Source organism: Ylistrum balloti, unplaced genomic scaffold (assembly GCF_031769215.1).
Source record: "Ylistrum balloti isolate Yb309-2 unplaced genomic scaffold, AGI_CSIRO_Ybal_v1 Utg370810, whole genome shotgun sequence".
NCBI classification, from domain to species: domain Eukaryota; kingdom Metazoa; phylum Mollusca; class Bivalvia; order Pectinida; family Pectinidae; genus Ylistrum; species Ylistrum balloti.
The window spans coordinates 91255-107905 of record NW_026782469.1 but is presented as its reverse complement, the minus strand read 5'-3'; the positions used below and the strand labels follow the sequence as shown (position 1 = coordinate 107905).

Here is a 16651-nt window from a genome sequence, read left to right as displayed (position 1 = left end):
GGAAATAAATGCATATTCTCATCAAAGCTGATAAAAGAAATTGTTTAATCTTTGCCGACGCCAGATTATTTCAACAAAATTTATAGTTCTTTTTTTGTAGATACCCACCGGTAAACTTTAAAATAAGGTCGTTATAGTAATGACCACGATATGAATTTCCACTAAAAACTTTCTTTGTTGGAAGTCATTTTCTGTAGATTAACATACGAATGTTTTGATTGGTGTATCGCCCATGAACAAACAGTGTCATTTCATGTCTCCTTGAAATAACTGGTGGCCACCTCACTGAATAACATACGGGAGATCCGTAATTGCATGTCATCTAGAGCAATTACGGTTAAGAGTCTTGTCCGAAGACATAGATACGTTAACACAGAGAAATACAACCTTCACAAGTAAGGAAAGTGGAACCACTCACCTCGGACTAAACCTCAGGTTACGTACAAAACAAATCTGTTTTGTCAATAATCCGACTTTCAATTAATTTTGCAGGATAAATAGTAATACATACATGTACACTGACCATGTATTGTCTATATATATGGTATAAAGTTTTTAAATTTCTGGAAAACATATCTCATTTGCATACAAGAACATTTGTATTTAAGTTTGTTTATGAATATAGATAAAAACTTCCAAACAGAATAGACGAACAAAATTGATGATTTCTATTAATACTTAACAATTTATTCTGAATACGGCGAAATTATTTGGAAGCGCACTCTTTGTTTAACTTGCAAAAAAACAAAAAAAAATCTGTTATTTCCTGTGTAATTTAAAAGCAAAATTCATCATTGTACTTAATAGTACAGTTTTATCTCTTGCATATCTCTGCCAATCCTTCGATCTAATCTGAACTAGTAATGATATGTGTCTAGAGAACCCATTACAAAAACCTCGGGTCTTGCGGTCAGTCTGTGTCTAGGACATAAATTGAAAATAGACCTGATGCACTTTTTTTTATCGTATTTTTCTCTTTGATGTATTGTTCAATTCTAGACCACCACTACCGATAATCTGCCATTTTATAAGGGATCTCATTCTCTTGGTATCACATTTCCGTATTTAGTTTCAATGGGTAACATAAGTTATACAGTGCAATATCATATTTGTATATTTCAGTAATCTGGGATGATATTGTATTGAATGACATGTGGAGAAATGATATGCTGCTTCGTATTGCAGTATTTGACATGCCTGTATGCTTATAATTTATTTCACTGATCTATTAGGATGTAAATACCACCCATGCATTCCCTTTGCCCATTTCGACACTGAACATTTATCCGTCATTAAATATACATAATGATAGAAGTAGGGCTATCAGCAAGAACTGAGGCGTCTCCCTCACAGATTACGTAATCCTGTCTATAATGGACGCATTCATTTACATTTGACTGGTACATTAAACAAGAAAATACGTACCTAAAATCTTTACCCATATATTGCATTGCCTAATATTAACCTCCTACGGCTACATGCTGCGATATGCATTTTTTAATCTCATTTGATAATCATCCCCGTCATACCCTCGTTATATTTACAAACTTTGACAAATCTTAATTTTAAAGAGATATGCTGCCACCTGATTCGATATTTACCCCCCCCCCCCTTAATTACTCTCTTAATCTTTTAAATTCACATTTTGCCAACATTTCATATACGATAATAAAACCCATAACTACCCCTATACCAGAATCTAGGTTCTCGGTTTAGTTAATTTGTTATAACCTCTTGAAGAGTCGGACTCACTTTGAGGCGATGTTTCCTTGATTTTGTTTTGCGTTGGCTACCTCTCTGATAGTCATGAGAGATGACAATCGCTTATTATCCAGGTGTCAGACTTAGGTTTGACATTACGATAGCATTTCATGTTCCATTCCATGATATCGACTGCATGATAGACATAACCTGTCCCGAGTAGTGAGCACAGCTTGAAAATTTATCTATGCTTGTGCTATTCCGATGTCCTCTAATTGTAGTATCGTAGCAACAATAAACATCTGTGATCGATGACATTACCAACAAAAACACGCATGCCATGTTGTATTCATCGAATACATTCTTATTACACAAAAGTGAAAGAACATGAAATATCAGTTATATCAAACGGTATATATACCATATTTAACATTCAATCTGTTAACTTTAATTACAACAATGTTGAGAATGGAAATCGGATTCCTATTGTCCCGAAATATTCCGTAATGCACGTGTATTTTTTTTTTAAAGAAAGGGTTCCTTATATTGTTGCCAACCTATATGTAACAATGTTTATATATTTTATATATTAAAAACAAAAGAAAATTTCGTGAATATAAACAAGTAAATCAATTTTTTAAAGCTGGAAAAGGTTGCAAACGTACTAAGTAAAACACCAGAATTGTGATAAAGATTGCTTGACAGAAAGGTGGTCAGTAACTATTATGCTTAATATATTTACTCTAGTGTTGGTCGTCATAATCGACCTTTATATCTTTATACCTGTATATCATGTTAGATGTACATAGGTATTATATCTAGGCAAGGCCTGTGGTAGTCATAGTTCTTATGTTAAGAAAACTGCTATCGTAATGTTGTTTTATTTATACGTCAGGTAGCCTTTAAATTTGCCCTATAGTGTGTCCTATACGTCCCTATCAGCTCCTTCCCAAGGTAGCCCTGACAGGGGGTCAATACTGTCTGTGTCCTGCTGTATAAAAGCCCCCTACTTAGATGTCCCTGATAATGGGGTCACTGATCTATTGCTACAATTGATAGAAGAATCGAGACAAGATACACCGACCTACAGAATAAAGGACCCAGATGTTTTCTGATAGCATGATCTTCAAATTGAATTAGTAAATCCATTATGTAAGGAGTTCTTCAAGTCTTCAAATCAGAAACAACTGATTTGCATTTGAGCAGCTTTATCAAATATATAAAAATATAAATAATGGTAACGAGATTATTTTAAAAACCCTATGGAGGTGAAAACAATTGTTTACCTCTTTAATAACTGAAGTACTTAGATAAATATGAATCAATATGTACTTCTGAGGAAAAAATAAAAAAAAAAAAAAAAAAAAATACGGAGCCATAAGAAAGCTAATCATCAACATGCATACCCCAAATTTGTACTCTACATAATAAAATATCTGTTTTGGTTTATTGCCTGATTTGAAGTTTCATAGGTATCAAGACATTAGTGTGTAGAGTTGATTGATGAAATGAATGTCAAGGACTGATTACTGATTTAAGGCGGGCATAAAGTATCATAATGTAGATTGAATGATTAAAGCAAATACAACAAAGACATATTTTTATCGCAATAAAGTAAAGAATATAACATACTCATGTTTCACATTCTATTTTTCAGGTAGGAAACGGTTTGGGTAAGTATGCGTTCTTTTACTTTTAAAATATTTTCTTTATCACGTTTGGCAAATAAATTCTGTGAAGACTACCGCAAATATTAATGCAGCTTCTTTATGCTATACAAGATTGATTGTAAACCGCAGATATACTTTTCGATATGTGTGTCACTATGTTAGATGTTTTGTTAATATAATTCGCTGTGTTCCTAAGAATGTTTTCATATGAAAGCTATTAGATATATAAGTTGAGACAGTTTAGAGCCGGTAGACATGTAATAAGATCCAGATATCTGGAAACGTTTGTCTCCATGACCGTCTCTTGGAAATACTGTAAAAGTAGACAACTGTACATTGGTTTACGCAAAGACACAGTTCTATGAGGCGGCGGCAGATTTGATCAGTCATTAACGGTTCCTGTATTTAAGATGGGGTATACAGTAGCTGTATTTACCCAGTGGCCTTTGCGCACTTAAACACATTTGAATGGGAGCTTGTGATGATGATCACAAGTGAATAGAACAGTTCAATACCAAATTTAAAATTCGATTATGTAGAGCCTAATCATAAAGAACATACTAAAACTTTTCCTTATTCAAGGACTCTTCATTAATGTTTCGCGCTCACGTTTTAAAACATAGGAGGCGACTGAGGAAAATGCAAAAAACAAAAGAAATATAAAAAAGGTAATGTGAAATTCTAGATGAAAAAGCCCCAAATACAATTTTGGATCTGGTATTTTCTTTCTCTGATATTGGTATTCACTTTCTCTTAGTATAGATATACAGGTACTAAAGGAACATCTGTTGACGAATGCACCTATAATATGGAGGTGACCTTAACAATGCGAACACTGAAATATAATCATACTCAATTTCATAATATTTTTTTTGTGTGACATTCGTCCGCTGTTTTTATCTCTAGCAGTCAGTCATTGAAGATGCATATGTCACAGCTTAACGACTCAGAAACTTTGCAATATACTTTTAACATTTATGAAATGAAACGTTCTCATTTTGATGTCAGTCTGAGTGTTATGTCATGCTATACTAATTGAATCGTCTGTTGACGCTGGTTAGATCTATATCAGCAATCCAGACACAATTTATAAGTGCAGTTGCATACGCATGCGTAGTCATCTTTTATTGTTGACAAAAACGTGTGATTACCGAAAGTTTATCTGTGTGTGATAATAGATTAAAGAATACGTTACAAACGAAACGGCAAATAAACAGTATCCCACACAATTTATCGACCTCTTTCGATCATTTTTTCGTAACAAAGGTACAGTCAAGCTGAAAAAATCGTTATGAATCATACTTCTTTATACTACTATATACATGTACCAGATGACTTGAAACATTTAAAAACATTCTGGTTTTTCTTCTTTCCTTTCCAGTAGCAACAATTGTTGAATGATTCATGTAATATTTTGACAGAGTGTCAGAGATTGACAGAGATTGTGTCGTCGATGCGACATCGTATATTCGACTAAAGATCACAATTTATGAACAGTAACATTCCTAAGCATTTTCAGTTAAATTTCTAATGGAGAATGAAAAATCTGTCCAGTTAAAAAAATATAGCACTCGTTGGTTGATATTGGATATCAGTTATTTGAACAAGGCATAAACCATATAATTCATTGCAGTTCTGAGAACCCACAAACATTTTCATCAGCATTATTAAAGTAATTTGTTTGACAAATTAATCTATATCATTACGATAAAAAAATACCTGTTGACGTTTTGTAGATCTAATATAGATACGAAACATTCTCAACAGGTATTTTTAGCTTTAAATCTATACATTTGTACGCAAAATATACATCACTTTATTCCGAATAATACCATTGATAGTATATTTTCAATTTCTATGAGTTTTTTAAAATCTAGTAAGCTTTTTAACTCATTTTATATTCATTATCAAAATAGCTATTGCATTTATCATATCAATAAATATACTAGAAGCATCGCATTTATGTTATGAAATCTACCATAACATATGATATATATATTCATTTTGGTAACTTGTTTGAGCTGAGAGTGCTTTACCGCAGTAAAGATGTAATCATAGGATGTGCTATGACTGCAAAGGATGTTCAACGAATTAGTCAAACTTCGGAGCCATACCATAGGCGCTCATCCTGTCGATGACCATAATTGCTCGTTTATGCAATAAGCAAAGAACATATTCATATATTTTTGTTTTGTATTTTGAAAGCCGATACTTCAATTCAAAACTATTTTCCATCAATACTAAATAACAAATTTGGCTATCACTATGAACATTAGGTAGGTTCGACATGCCGCACGTAAAGTGATTTTAAAATTATTCCTGAAAGAGGATCTTTACATTCTTGGATGATTTGATTTTTGAATCGCAGTTTATTTTCGCGAAATTTTACTCCATAACTTTTCATCACGGCATGGCACATTTGTTAATTCGAATCACATTAATACAAAACTGCTTGGGACCACTTTTTGCAATGAAATTTTTCCATCAATATTGAAAGTTATATTAGAATATCCTATCGATTTTTTTTCACGTTACAATGAGAATGATGATAAAGTTCGAATACACTGTGAGAAGCATGCAGGTGCCATCATAAAATAGAAGATATATTTATTTGCTTACTTTGATTATCGCATATCAACAGCCAGGGCCTTTTAGGGATGTAATATCTTTGTTGTAGCCACGGGCTACTTCAATGAACAGCATACTGGAAGCCCATTGCATGCCATCAAGGCAAATTGGCGTAATAATTATTGTCCAGGCTGTCAATTTCAGCAACACAAACCGTTCCGTGCAGGGGTAGTCAAATTACATCAGGTCTTCCCTGGCGATTGAAAAGTTAAACGATCTGCCGTCAGCGCAATCGCTGCACCAAAAACATTTACTTTTGTATTCACGGGAAGGATGAATTATGATATACGAAGTTATACTATTTTTATTTTTTGAAATTGCTTTAAGGTTATACTCTGCTTGTAGATATATAATACAAAACAATACGTACTTTATATATGTATATATATATATATATATATATATTTCAAACTCATAATGACAGAAAATAATCCATCAGATCTATCAAATTGGACATCGATATCAAATGGGAGTAATACACATATTTCAGAAACATTCTTTAAAAATATCACACAAAAGAAATCCTAAAAAAGCTTCTCAATTTTGCAGTTGCTATGGTTCAGCTATTTTGTTATACAATGGGTAATCTTTTTGGCCCAAACAAATATGAAATGATTTGTTATGCTACTTGCAGCACTACCTCGAGTCAAACGCCAAGAAGACTCTTTTGCAAGGAGAAATCGTGGTATGTACAATTATGCTTTCATTTTTATTGCAGGCTTCATTTTTGTTCTTTGAAAGTCAAATTTTGAGACAATATCAAATTTCGTTACTTCGTACATATCTTATTAACTTAATGATTTTGTTTGTTTTTGTTTCCAGAATTGAATTATATATATTTTCATGCATCTAATTTAACATTTATGTATTGATATCAAATATCAGTTTATGTTTTATATAAAATTCGAGTAAATCTATTTCTATTTCTTAAAGAAAACATTTATTGAATATGTCAAATATGTCATTAAAACATCCATCCCTACCTTTTCACCTCTAACACCTGTCTTTTACGTAATTTAGATCCCGGCGGAAACCTGTGAACCAAAGCTTTACCTTATATCATATGCAGTAACTATATGCTTTAATTCCCAAATGAAATGTCTGCTTAACTTATACCTATAATGTAACCTAGTTAATATAGATGCTTTAGATTCAGATGTTCGTTCAAATGGAGTTGACACTTGGGTAATTTTGAGCTTATCGAACATTTCTGGAAACTCATTAGCAATACTGAAATCAGTTGACATCCAGTTGTGTATTTTTTCATGGATGACATCTTTTAAATGAACTCCCATATATAGATGTTGATATATATATATATATATCAAAAGTTATCATCAATTTAAAAACACACCAATGAATAATCCGGTTTAACCTAATTGATGATGCTTGACGACCTGATTGAACCCAGCTTCACTAAACCACATGAACTATATATATATATATATATATATATACAATCGAATAAAACCGACGACTTTTACTTTGATTATCTAAAAACATGTTTGAATTTGTATCTCCAAAAATAAATGGCTAATCGTATTTTATACGTATGCCCGAAAATTCTGCATTCTGCCCAAAACATAGGTTGAAAGGCTTCCATTAGATCCTGGTTACTGACAAAATTCAATTATTCGAAGTGGATTAGATAAGATAAGTGTGTTGAAATTAGTTTCACCTCAACAGGTAATAACAAAAATAGCGGAAGATTTTTGATCCATCAAGATGGATAATACAGTGATTATCAGGACTCCGTTTTTCCCCAAATTAAGGATATGGTTTGGGATGGGTGTTTGGTTTGACATATTAACGTGATTACTGTTTACCTATTCTTCTAAATCTGTTACCTCTCTGACTCGTTTCATAACTTTGTGTCAAGGTTTTGATCGTCCACGCGTATGTTCGTGAACCAAAATATTGTAGGTGATGTACTTTTCTTGTTTTTTTTTTTAGTTTGTGGAAAGATAGCTGACTTAGCATTTGTAATAGACTCTTCGCGAAGTATTGGGGAACCTGAATTCAACAAAGAACTTCGCTTTGTGAGGGAAGTACTTCAGGAATTTGAACTTGGCCCAGACAAAACACGCGTTGCTATAGTGTCATTTAGTAATGTGGTAAACACTGAATTTAACTTTAATCAGTTTTCAAATGAAAACGATATCTTAAGTGCTGTGTCAAGTATTAAATATGCTGCAGGTCCAGCAACAGTGACCTATAGAGCTTTAAACCAAACAAGGAGAGGCTTGTTTACTCCGGGGGTCGGGGACCGCCCAAATGTTCCCAATGTTGTCATTGTAGTAACGGACGGTGGTACCAACCCTGGGAGGGTTGATCCATACACGAAAGAGATGGGAAAGTCTCTTACTCTCGGGGAGGCCGAGGAGTTAAAAGTTATGGGTTGTCATGTATTCTCGATAGGGGTAGGACCCCATATTGACCCAAGTGAACTCATGGGTATCGCTAGTAAACCAGAGGAAAAGTATTACCTTCAGGTGGATAATTTCAACAAACTCAATACACGAGCTCTGACTGAAATGGTTGCATACAGAGCTTGTGAAGGTAAGTTCATATCCTTTATATCTATTTATACCTCATATATACTTTCATATATACATGTATCATAACAATGATTATTATACGTATACTCTTCAAGAAACAAACATTTGAAATGAGGTCAATCTTACCATACAATTTTACACTTTAAGGGTTAAACCATCTACATTTACGTATTTTGTCAACACAAATAAGGGAGATATCTGTAGCTTACTCGAAAAAACCATAATATGCATATATACCAGGTCAGGAAATTGTCTTTATTATATTTATTTTTCTGACATTCAGCGTTCGTGAAAATGATTTTTGTTTGTAGTGTATTTTCTGTAGTATTCCCTGTCACCGGAATATTTCCTTATGATTTCTAGCCTTTTGATGTACTGTATACCGGGAAATTATTGTTCCTTTTCGTCCATGAATAAAGAGAGCGAATATAAGGTAGATGCGAAACGTATATAAACCTTTTATGAAATCCTCAGAAGGCGAAACGAACATGAAGCGCATTTTTGTGTAGTGGTACAAGGATGAAAATAACCTTAACCGAAAATATCCCGGTATACATTATAATTCCTCTAAATATTTTACCTTTTGTAACTTCGCCCAAGTTATTATATCATATGTCATTATACACACAAGTATTACTCTCATTTCATAATTATTTACAAATATTCTTAAATCAATTTTAGTCAGTAGATGTAACATTTGATATATAATTTACTATTGTTTCATGATGTAGAAAAGATTCTAAAAACGTCAGCGGGGGCGTTTTGGTTATAATTATTCACATTTTCTTTCATTTGTTTTTTGCTCTTTGTAAACCTATGAAACACCCCAGAAATGTGTTTTGTACTGTTTTTCCAGCGCCCAATCGGGATGAACGTAAGCGTTCACTTCGTTGATATAGCTTTCGTATTTAACCAAATTTTTCCCCTGTAATTTTCAATCTGATTGAAACGCTGTTCTGCCTTTTTATATCAATAATGTATATCCTTGTACACGGACGTTGTGTGACTGTTGATAGTGGCCATAATGATGTGCTACATTTCAAAATTGGACCAAATATCAATTTCTTCATTCGGATATGACTGTGAAATAGTAATTTCAATCAGATTGAAGGGAGTTGCCTATTTTCTGGCGTCTTTGTTTTAAAATTTGAATTACAATTATTACACAGTTTTTATTCTTATTTCGCGTCGCATTTATATCCGGTGATTTAGCTCGTATTGAGTAATCTAGAAAAAATAATATACATTTTGTATACGACTTAAATGCCAATGCGGCTTAGGGCTTAGGTTATGCTTGCTTCAAAAGGTACATACTATTAGGCGACAGGGCTTTTTGCAATGTAGTAGTGTCCTTAAAATGGTTGCTTATCGTTTTGAATCGGGATTAATTCTTTGAAATATAAAACAAACCTGTTTAGATATTGACTATCAAAATTTAATTGAAAATATTAAAAAAATAGTGTTGCACCTTATAATATAATACTGATTACACGCTTTTCCTCCTCGATCACATGATCAACGGTAGCGAAACCGAGGTAAACAATATTGCGTAATGATGATGTTTCAAACTAGATGCATTGGCAAGTGCGGAACACTTTTTGTTCTGTTGACATTAACTATGTTTTCGTAAACACACTGCTGCCAGTAAGGTAGTTATTTTCGTTAACTTTAACTCGTATTGATTTGTTATGATATAATTCAAAATTGTAGTCATTCCTAATTTTACATATGAATCTTTTTATTTTTAATATCTGTTATTCTTTTGTTTTCACCATTATCATCATTTGTTTTTTTTATTTTAAGGAAAATAGGAGTTTAGGTGTAATTTAAGATCAACATCTAGATTTTAACCTAAACAACGTTCACTAAGATTGGATGTTTCTTAAATCTGGTTTACCCTGTCTGACCTTATTTGATTTTCTCAGCACAGGTGTGTTAAAGGTATCCAAACTATTTCATTGAGACTAGCTAAGTCATACACTCAACCTCTGTATCAAAGTGATGGTTCACCACTCATTGACCTACTCCACCTTTTCTATCATAATAGAAATTGTCACTAAGGATAGCCTAACCTCTAAGAAGCACCTGCCAAAACACACCTGACATTTTTCACTGTACTAGTAACATTCCTTCATCTCTGTCATGGCGCCCAAAATAGCCCAACAGAATGTTCTGAAACGAAAGAATGCAATTATCTATATACACCTTTTATAGTTCTATTCGGCACATTCAACAAATCTCCGTGTTATTTCAATGATTTCATTAAAATTAAGCGGATAGGGAAAAAATCTGTGGAGTGCAAAATCTCCGGAATAACCTTTTGTGATGCAATAGTCAATGCTTACTTTGATTTTTATTTCTTTTTTTATGCTTTGACATAGTTCATAATCGGGATTAATTTAGAATAAAATGTTTAATATTAATCTGGAAACAAACTTACTTTCAAAACGTTCCAATTTCCCAGTCATGACGTATTCGTATTCAACAATTTCTCTGTTGCATTCTCTACACATTTATTTCTGATTTTACTGTATTTTACAAGCAATTTAATGATACAGAGCAATGACCTAATACGGTGGTCTAATGCCACAATGGCACACCGTTGATTGTGTGATTTCTTTTTCTCAATACATGTTTAAAATCCGAGAATTTTCATGGAAATTTCTTACATGCAGTCCCCTATTGTAAACTGCGTTTTGGACATATGTGTTATTGTAGGTCAGCATTAAAATTCTAGCTTTGTCTTTAAAATCACAATTTCATTTATGTTTTTGTATACTCATCGTCTTAATTGTATTATGGGATTTTTGTATTTCACACTTCTAACACTAGAGTTTACAATAAGATTTCAAATTTAACAACTTTTCATGGAGAAAGTATCATTTTAATGATTTTTTAAAACCGTTCATTAGAAACCTAAAATGTCTATGATAATCAACACCGTTGTTTTATGCGGGGAATGCTTCTCTGAACTAAAGTTAATGTTAACTAGGATCTTTAAGATTGCATATCATCAATCATTTTAATGTTAATTGGATCTAATTTACCATTTCAATTTCTCAAAAAATTTGGAATATTTAACAATAAAGGTTTTGAACTACCTCGCTTAGACTAAAAGTACAACGTTGACAAGCATGTACTTTACTTGTTTTAATCTGAAATATCCCGCTGGCTACAGACAGCTGTGGGGAGGATTTAGTCTAAGGATACATGTCATCAAAACACTGAAGTACGTTTTACCATTGTCCTCCAAAATTCTAAAGTAATGTCGAACTCAAAATTGGCCTGTCGTTCACCTTGGTTTAAATTTTACAGTTATACTTAATTTATTGAAATAAAGCTTGACACGTGTGATTGAGCTGATAAGCAGAAGTCTGTACATCAATTGAACCAAGATATGTTAACTTTATTTGTAAGGTAATTTTGATATCTAAACAATGACAAAAATTTCCAGCACTTATACATATGCATGAAATAAAGTTTAAATTATTACTTTTATATTGTGAACTAAATTAGTTTTATACTCCAGCTGATTATGACATATTTAATAAAAATAATGGTTCCAGAAGCTTATCATGCTTTATACAACGCATCCATACCAAAACCTAGCGTATTAAATGTAATTCCATGTGACAACACTTTGTCTAAATATACTGTATACTCACCACTAATGTTATTTAACTCCAATTCCGTAAACAGTTGTACTGTCAACAAAATTAGTTGAAGGAGACCTATAAGGATATACAAGCACCGTGAAGTCAACAGACAATATTTCATATTTGTTTACCGTTATAATTGATAAGTAAATAAAACTAGAGAGCTCTTAAAATTAGTCAAGTAAATACATTATTATGAAAACAAGCCCTGCTTGCAAACACTGTTCAAACATTTTCAATGACCATCGAAATTTTCCCCCTCACTTGGTTCTGTATTCAGACGTACTGACCATTGTCCGAGATAGAGGTATCAAAGTGTACCCAGTCTTGATTAAGAACAAACGTATACAGTAGATCGACCACAATTTTTCTGAAGTGGATATTTATCTCTTTCTCGTATAAACATTCCCTTAGAGAGCCACGATTCCAAATTATCTTTGAAAAGACCTGAAATTTGTTTTTCACTTAGGCTTTAAATGAATTTAAGTATTACTGCATTGAGACCACCGAACAGTTGGATACATCGTATTTCGATTCGTTTCAAATAATTTTTATCTAGTTAAAATGTAGTGCCCTAGGAAATATGTCCTAAAAGCGGTCACTAGTACTAATCCTTGACCCATTAAGAATTCTTAACCTTGATTTCAACTGTTAATATCCCTAACTGATGTAAGATGAAGTGAAGATAATGTTATGGATATCTGTGCGCCCGCGCATTCGTCCGTGTCAAAAGCCTCTTTAACCGAAACCTTATGAATCCTTCAATATGTTTAGGCCATCTGTCATCACAACATTAAGTTTTAGATTTAAGTACTATGATGTGGTTAACAGTAAGGTCAAAGGATTATAGGTCATATTTGAACAATTTGAGAATAAAGATATTATGTGATAGATATTGTATGTTGTTCCTCTAAAAAGTTACTTCACATCTTGATATATTATGTTCTACACCTGATTACATCTTTATGATAATAGGTCAAGGTCAAAAGAGTCAAATGTCACAAATGTCCACTTTTGATATACATAATTGTGTTCAAGATATCCCTGAATCCCTCAAGCGACAAACAAAATTCTTATTTACCCCGTTATGTCACATGAAGTGTCTAATCTAAATATAAAATTTGATGTTCGTTGATTAAGAACAAAGGGTCAAAGGTTACACCCGACTCTTTTTGAATAAAAACATATACCTCCAGAAGATATATTGTATCTCCTGAAGTTTCGAAATTAACTCATATTCACATAACGCAATATTATCGTCAAGTTCTGACACTGCTTGGATTTGGAAAGTCTTAAGAATTATTCCTTTAGAAGTAAAGCAAACAAGGGATTGAGGTGTATCTCCTCGAGTCCCTAATTTTACTTTGATTTTTTTCCCATTATATTTAGTATACAGATACAGAAATCAGTCTTTGCTTAATATATATTTAATATATATTGAGCAGACATATATTAATATTTTGCTTGTAATTATATAGCATATACATCTTCCTTAATTAAGCTTAATACACCCGTTGAGTAGCTTTAATCAATGTACTTTATAGATGTATAAATGTCGAATCAATCCAAAATATAACGTTCTTACTGAGCATCAGAAAAGTGCTGTTAATATGACATTCTTATTTTAAAAATGTGGGTATAATATTCTACGTTCCCTATAAAAATTAGTCTTTAGCCTTCTGAATTCCTGCACTATTCAACATACAAACTTACATCTAAGTATCATATAAAAATCAAGAAAATATGACAATATGTTGCACGTTGGGCACATACCTTTCGTAATATGTTGAGAAGTGAATATTTCATGTACAGTTTTATCAGCTTCCAGTTTACCTAGGATCGCATTCAATCTGACGTGTAAGGAAAGTTTTATCAATTTCCAGATCATCTAGGGTCGCATTCAATCTGACGTGCAAGGAAAATAGTTAATAACTTGGTTATGGAGATGGGTTCGATATTTTCACGGTGTTTGGTTTCATGATTAAAGACGTTTTATGCGGGAATTATTGTGCGATCACCTTGTCAGTTCTCTTTGTCCCCATTTATATTATATTATATTTTTATTTCATCTTACTTTCTTTTCCCTCGCATACATTTTTGTTTCGTGTTCCAAATAACTTTTTTTCAAATCTATTCACTTTCGTATTTCGTAAATTAACGATGTACATAATTATCTTATATCTGTAGGTTACTTATATCCAAATCATTTATTTTTCTATGCAAGTATGACATGTCAAATGGAAACGATTTTAGAAGTTTAATCACGCAATCGATTTATCCAAGAAATGTAGTAGAAACGAATATTTCTACGTCAAACTTTGCGTAATGTCCGCTCTGTATCTTAAGTCTACATTATTACGTCAAAATGTTATCTGTAAATGTGTGACGTTGTATTATTATCTAAGGTGACGTCACAATAAGCTATATTACATATGTGCAATATGCTAAAATATATTATGGGTATATTTACAAAGTAACAATGCAAACGTTTGGTTAATGGTCATATTCTGTTTCAAGCTGCAAAAAAAAAAAAAAAAAAACACGAATCTTAATAAGGAGAATTGGCCGTGTTATTTAGAAGCATAGCTTATAAATACTTCCTAATTATTTTTATATATTTATTAAAGATCTTTTCATATTTCATTTTTCAGTTCAAGATCCGCCTCCCCCACAACGTAAGTACAGTAACTCCAATGTATTGATATTTTGTATCGATTACTATTAACTGTATCTTCATGTATATACTTTATATTGTAGTCGTTGTACAACTAACGTCTCCAGCAATTGAGAACATTATACTTATTGGATATGAAATTCTCTTTTGTTGTGTTACTGCATGCATATGATATTAGCATATTATTTTCGTTATGGTATTGTTCATATATCTTGTCTTTCATGGTTAGTTTCGGTTTAATCAGGTTATGCTTTTGATACATACACTTTCAGGAAATCTTTGTAGATATATTCTAATTGTACGGAAGTCCTGACTGCTTCAAACGTATCTTCTTTACAAACAAAGACAAAACAGCCTCGATGTCGTTACGTATCTCAACAAGACACCTACACCATATCGTTTGTAGGTAATAAGAATATCGTATTACAACGCTGTTGGTAAGGGATACTTACCGCTTGAAATATGACTAACACGTTATGGAATTATTCGATAATTTGTAATTTGTACTAGGAAACTGAATCTGACCTACTACTCTGATTTACGCAAAGAAACATTGATAAGAATATCCAAAATTCTTGTTGTGAATCTATTGGATGGCACAATTTTGACCTGCAAAACTTAAAACACCATTAATATTCAGCGGTCGTCAAAAGTTGTCTAGAATGCATAAATGTATCAACGTTTACTGAATAGTGTGGCTGTAAAGAAGATTCTTTAATCTGTGCATAAACAGTTTTATTTTGTAACCAATTTAATAGGGTGGCTGATATGTTGACGTTTTGTGCATTTAACATTTTATTGAAAACATTTGATCCTGAATATCGCTGTTAGAAATACTCTAACATATAAGTGTTTATCATACTATTTACCTGTCAAAATGTAGATACTCGACCACCTGGCTATATATATACCAATATTTGTTCAACTCTCGGCGATTTTATCAAAAGTTATCTCATGATCAATCTTAAAATTTAAAAGGACTATTTAATTCCTTTTGATCTTTTGTTCGCAATTAGCGAAGCGAACTACATTGGAAATGTAGACAGGAAATCAAAATTAAAAGAATATGGTTCCCGAGTCAACTATGTTAAAAATGCATAAAATCTTGAATTTGTTTATGATTTCATATTTTTTCGGAATAAACTATTGAAAAGTTAATTAACAGATAAGTCAATAAGCTTAATCATGCCAGTGATTTTCAGATTTGTTGATAAATGGAATAGTTTACTTTGTTTGGTATAATCCTCAATAACAATCCAGATATTGAACATTTATACACTCAAAAGGTCGCAAAAATGTAGAGTTTTAGAACTATGTTTAGATAAGTTATTATGTTATCCGATATAAAATATCCTTTATGTTCATTGGCAATAATTGCGTAATATTCAAAAGGTTGATTCAATAGAAACTTATATGATAGTCATATCATTCTACTCTTCTTAGGAACTCTATATGAAAATTCAGGTAGATCGTTACCCATATCAGATTAAAATGAGGTCGATAACCTTTGCTCGTTTATTAAAATAAGGATTCGTAACTGATAAGGTTTTAGGTTTTCTACCTATATCGAGGTAAGGTGTGTTTGGAATTACTGTGTTTTACTATAAATATTGCCATCTCTCTTTTTCCGTTGTAACATAATCCTTGACAATTATGTATGTGATTTAAGCAGGGTGTCAAGGTGTTCGTATGTACATTAACATAACTGGTTTGACCACAGCATGTCAGGTTTTGTAAAACGACCGGTTATACACGAACAAAAGT

The 16651-nt window shown here is 32.4% G+C and overlaps 1 protein-coding gene across 3 annotated transcripts in view; it reads left to right on the top strand.

Annotated features, from left to right (window-relative positions):
- LOC132558679 (cartilage matrix protein-like) overlaps positions 1-16651 on the top strand; it is a 64519-nt gene that overhangs the window by 25719 nt on the left and 22149 nt on the right. For all 3 annotated transcript variants that reach the window (XM_060223272.1, XM_060223273.1, XM_060223274.1), the window contains 4 exons: positions 3359-3374; positions 6634-6684; positions 7953-8558; positions 14865-14888. In XM_060223272.1, the coding sequence (XP_060079255.1) occupies positions 3359-3374; positions 6634-6684; positions 7953-8558; positions 14865-14888 (697 nt within the window). The remainder of the gene's footprint in view (positions 1-3358; positions 3375-6633; positions 6685-7952; positions 8559-14864; positions 14889-16651) is intronic.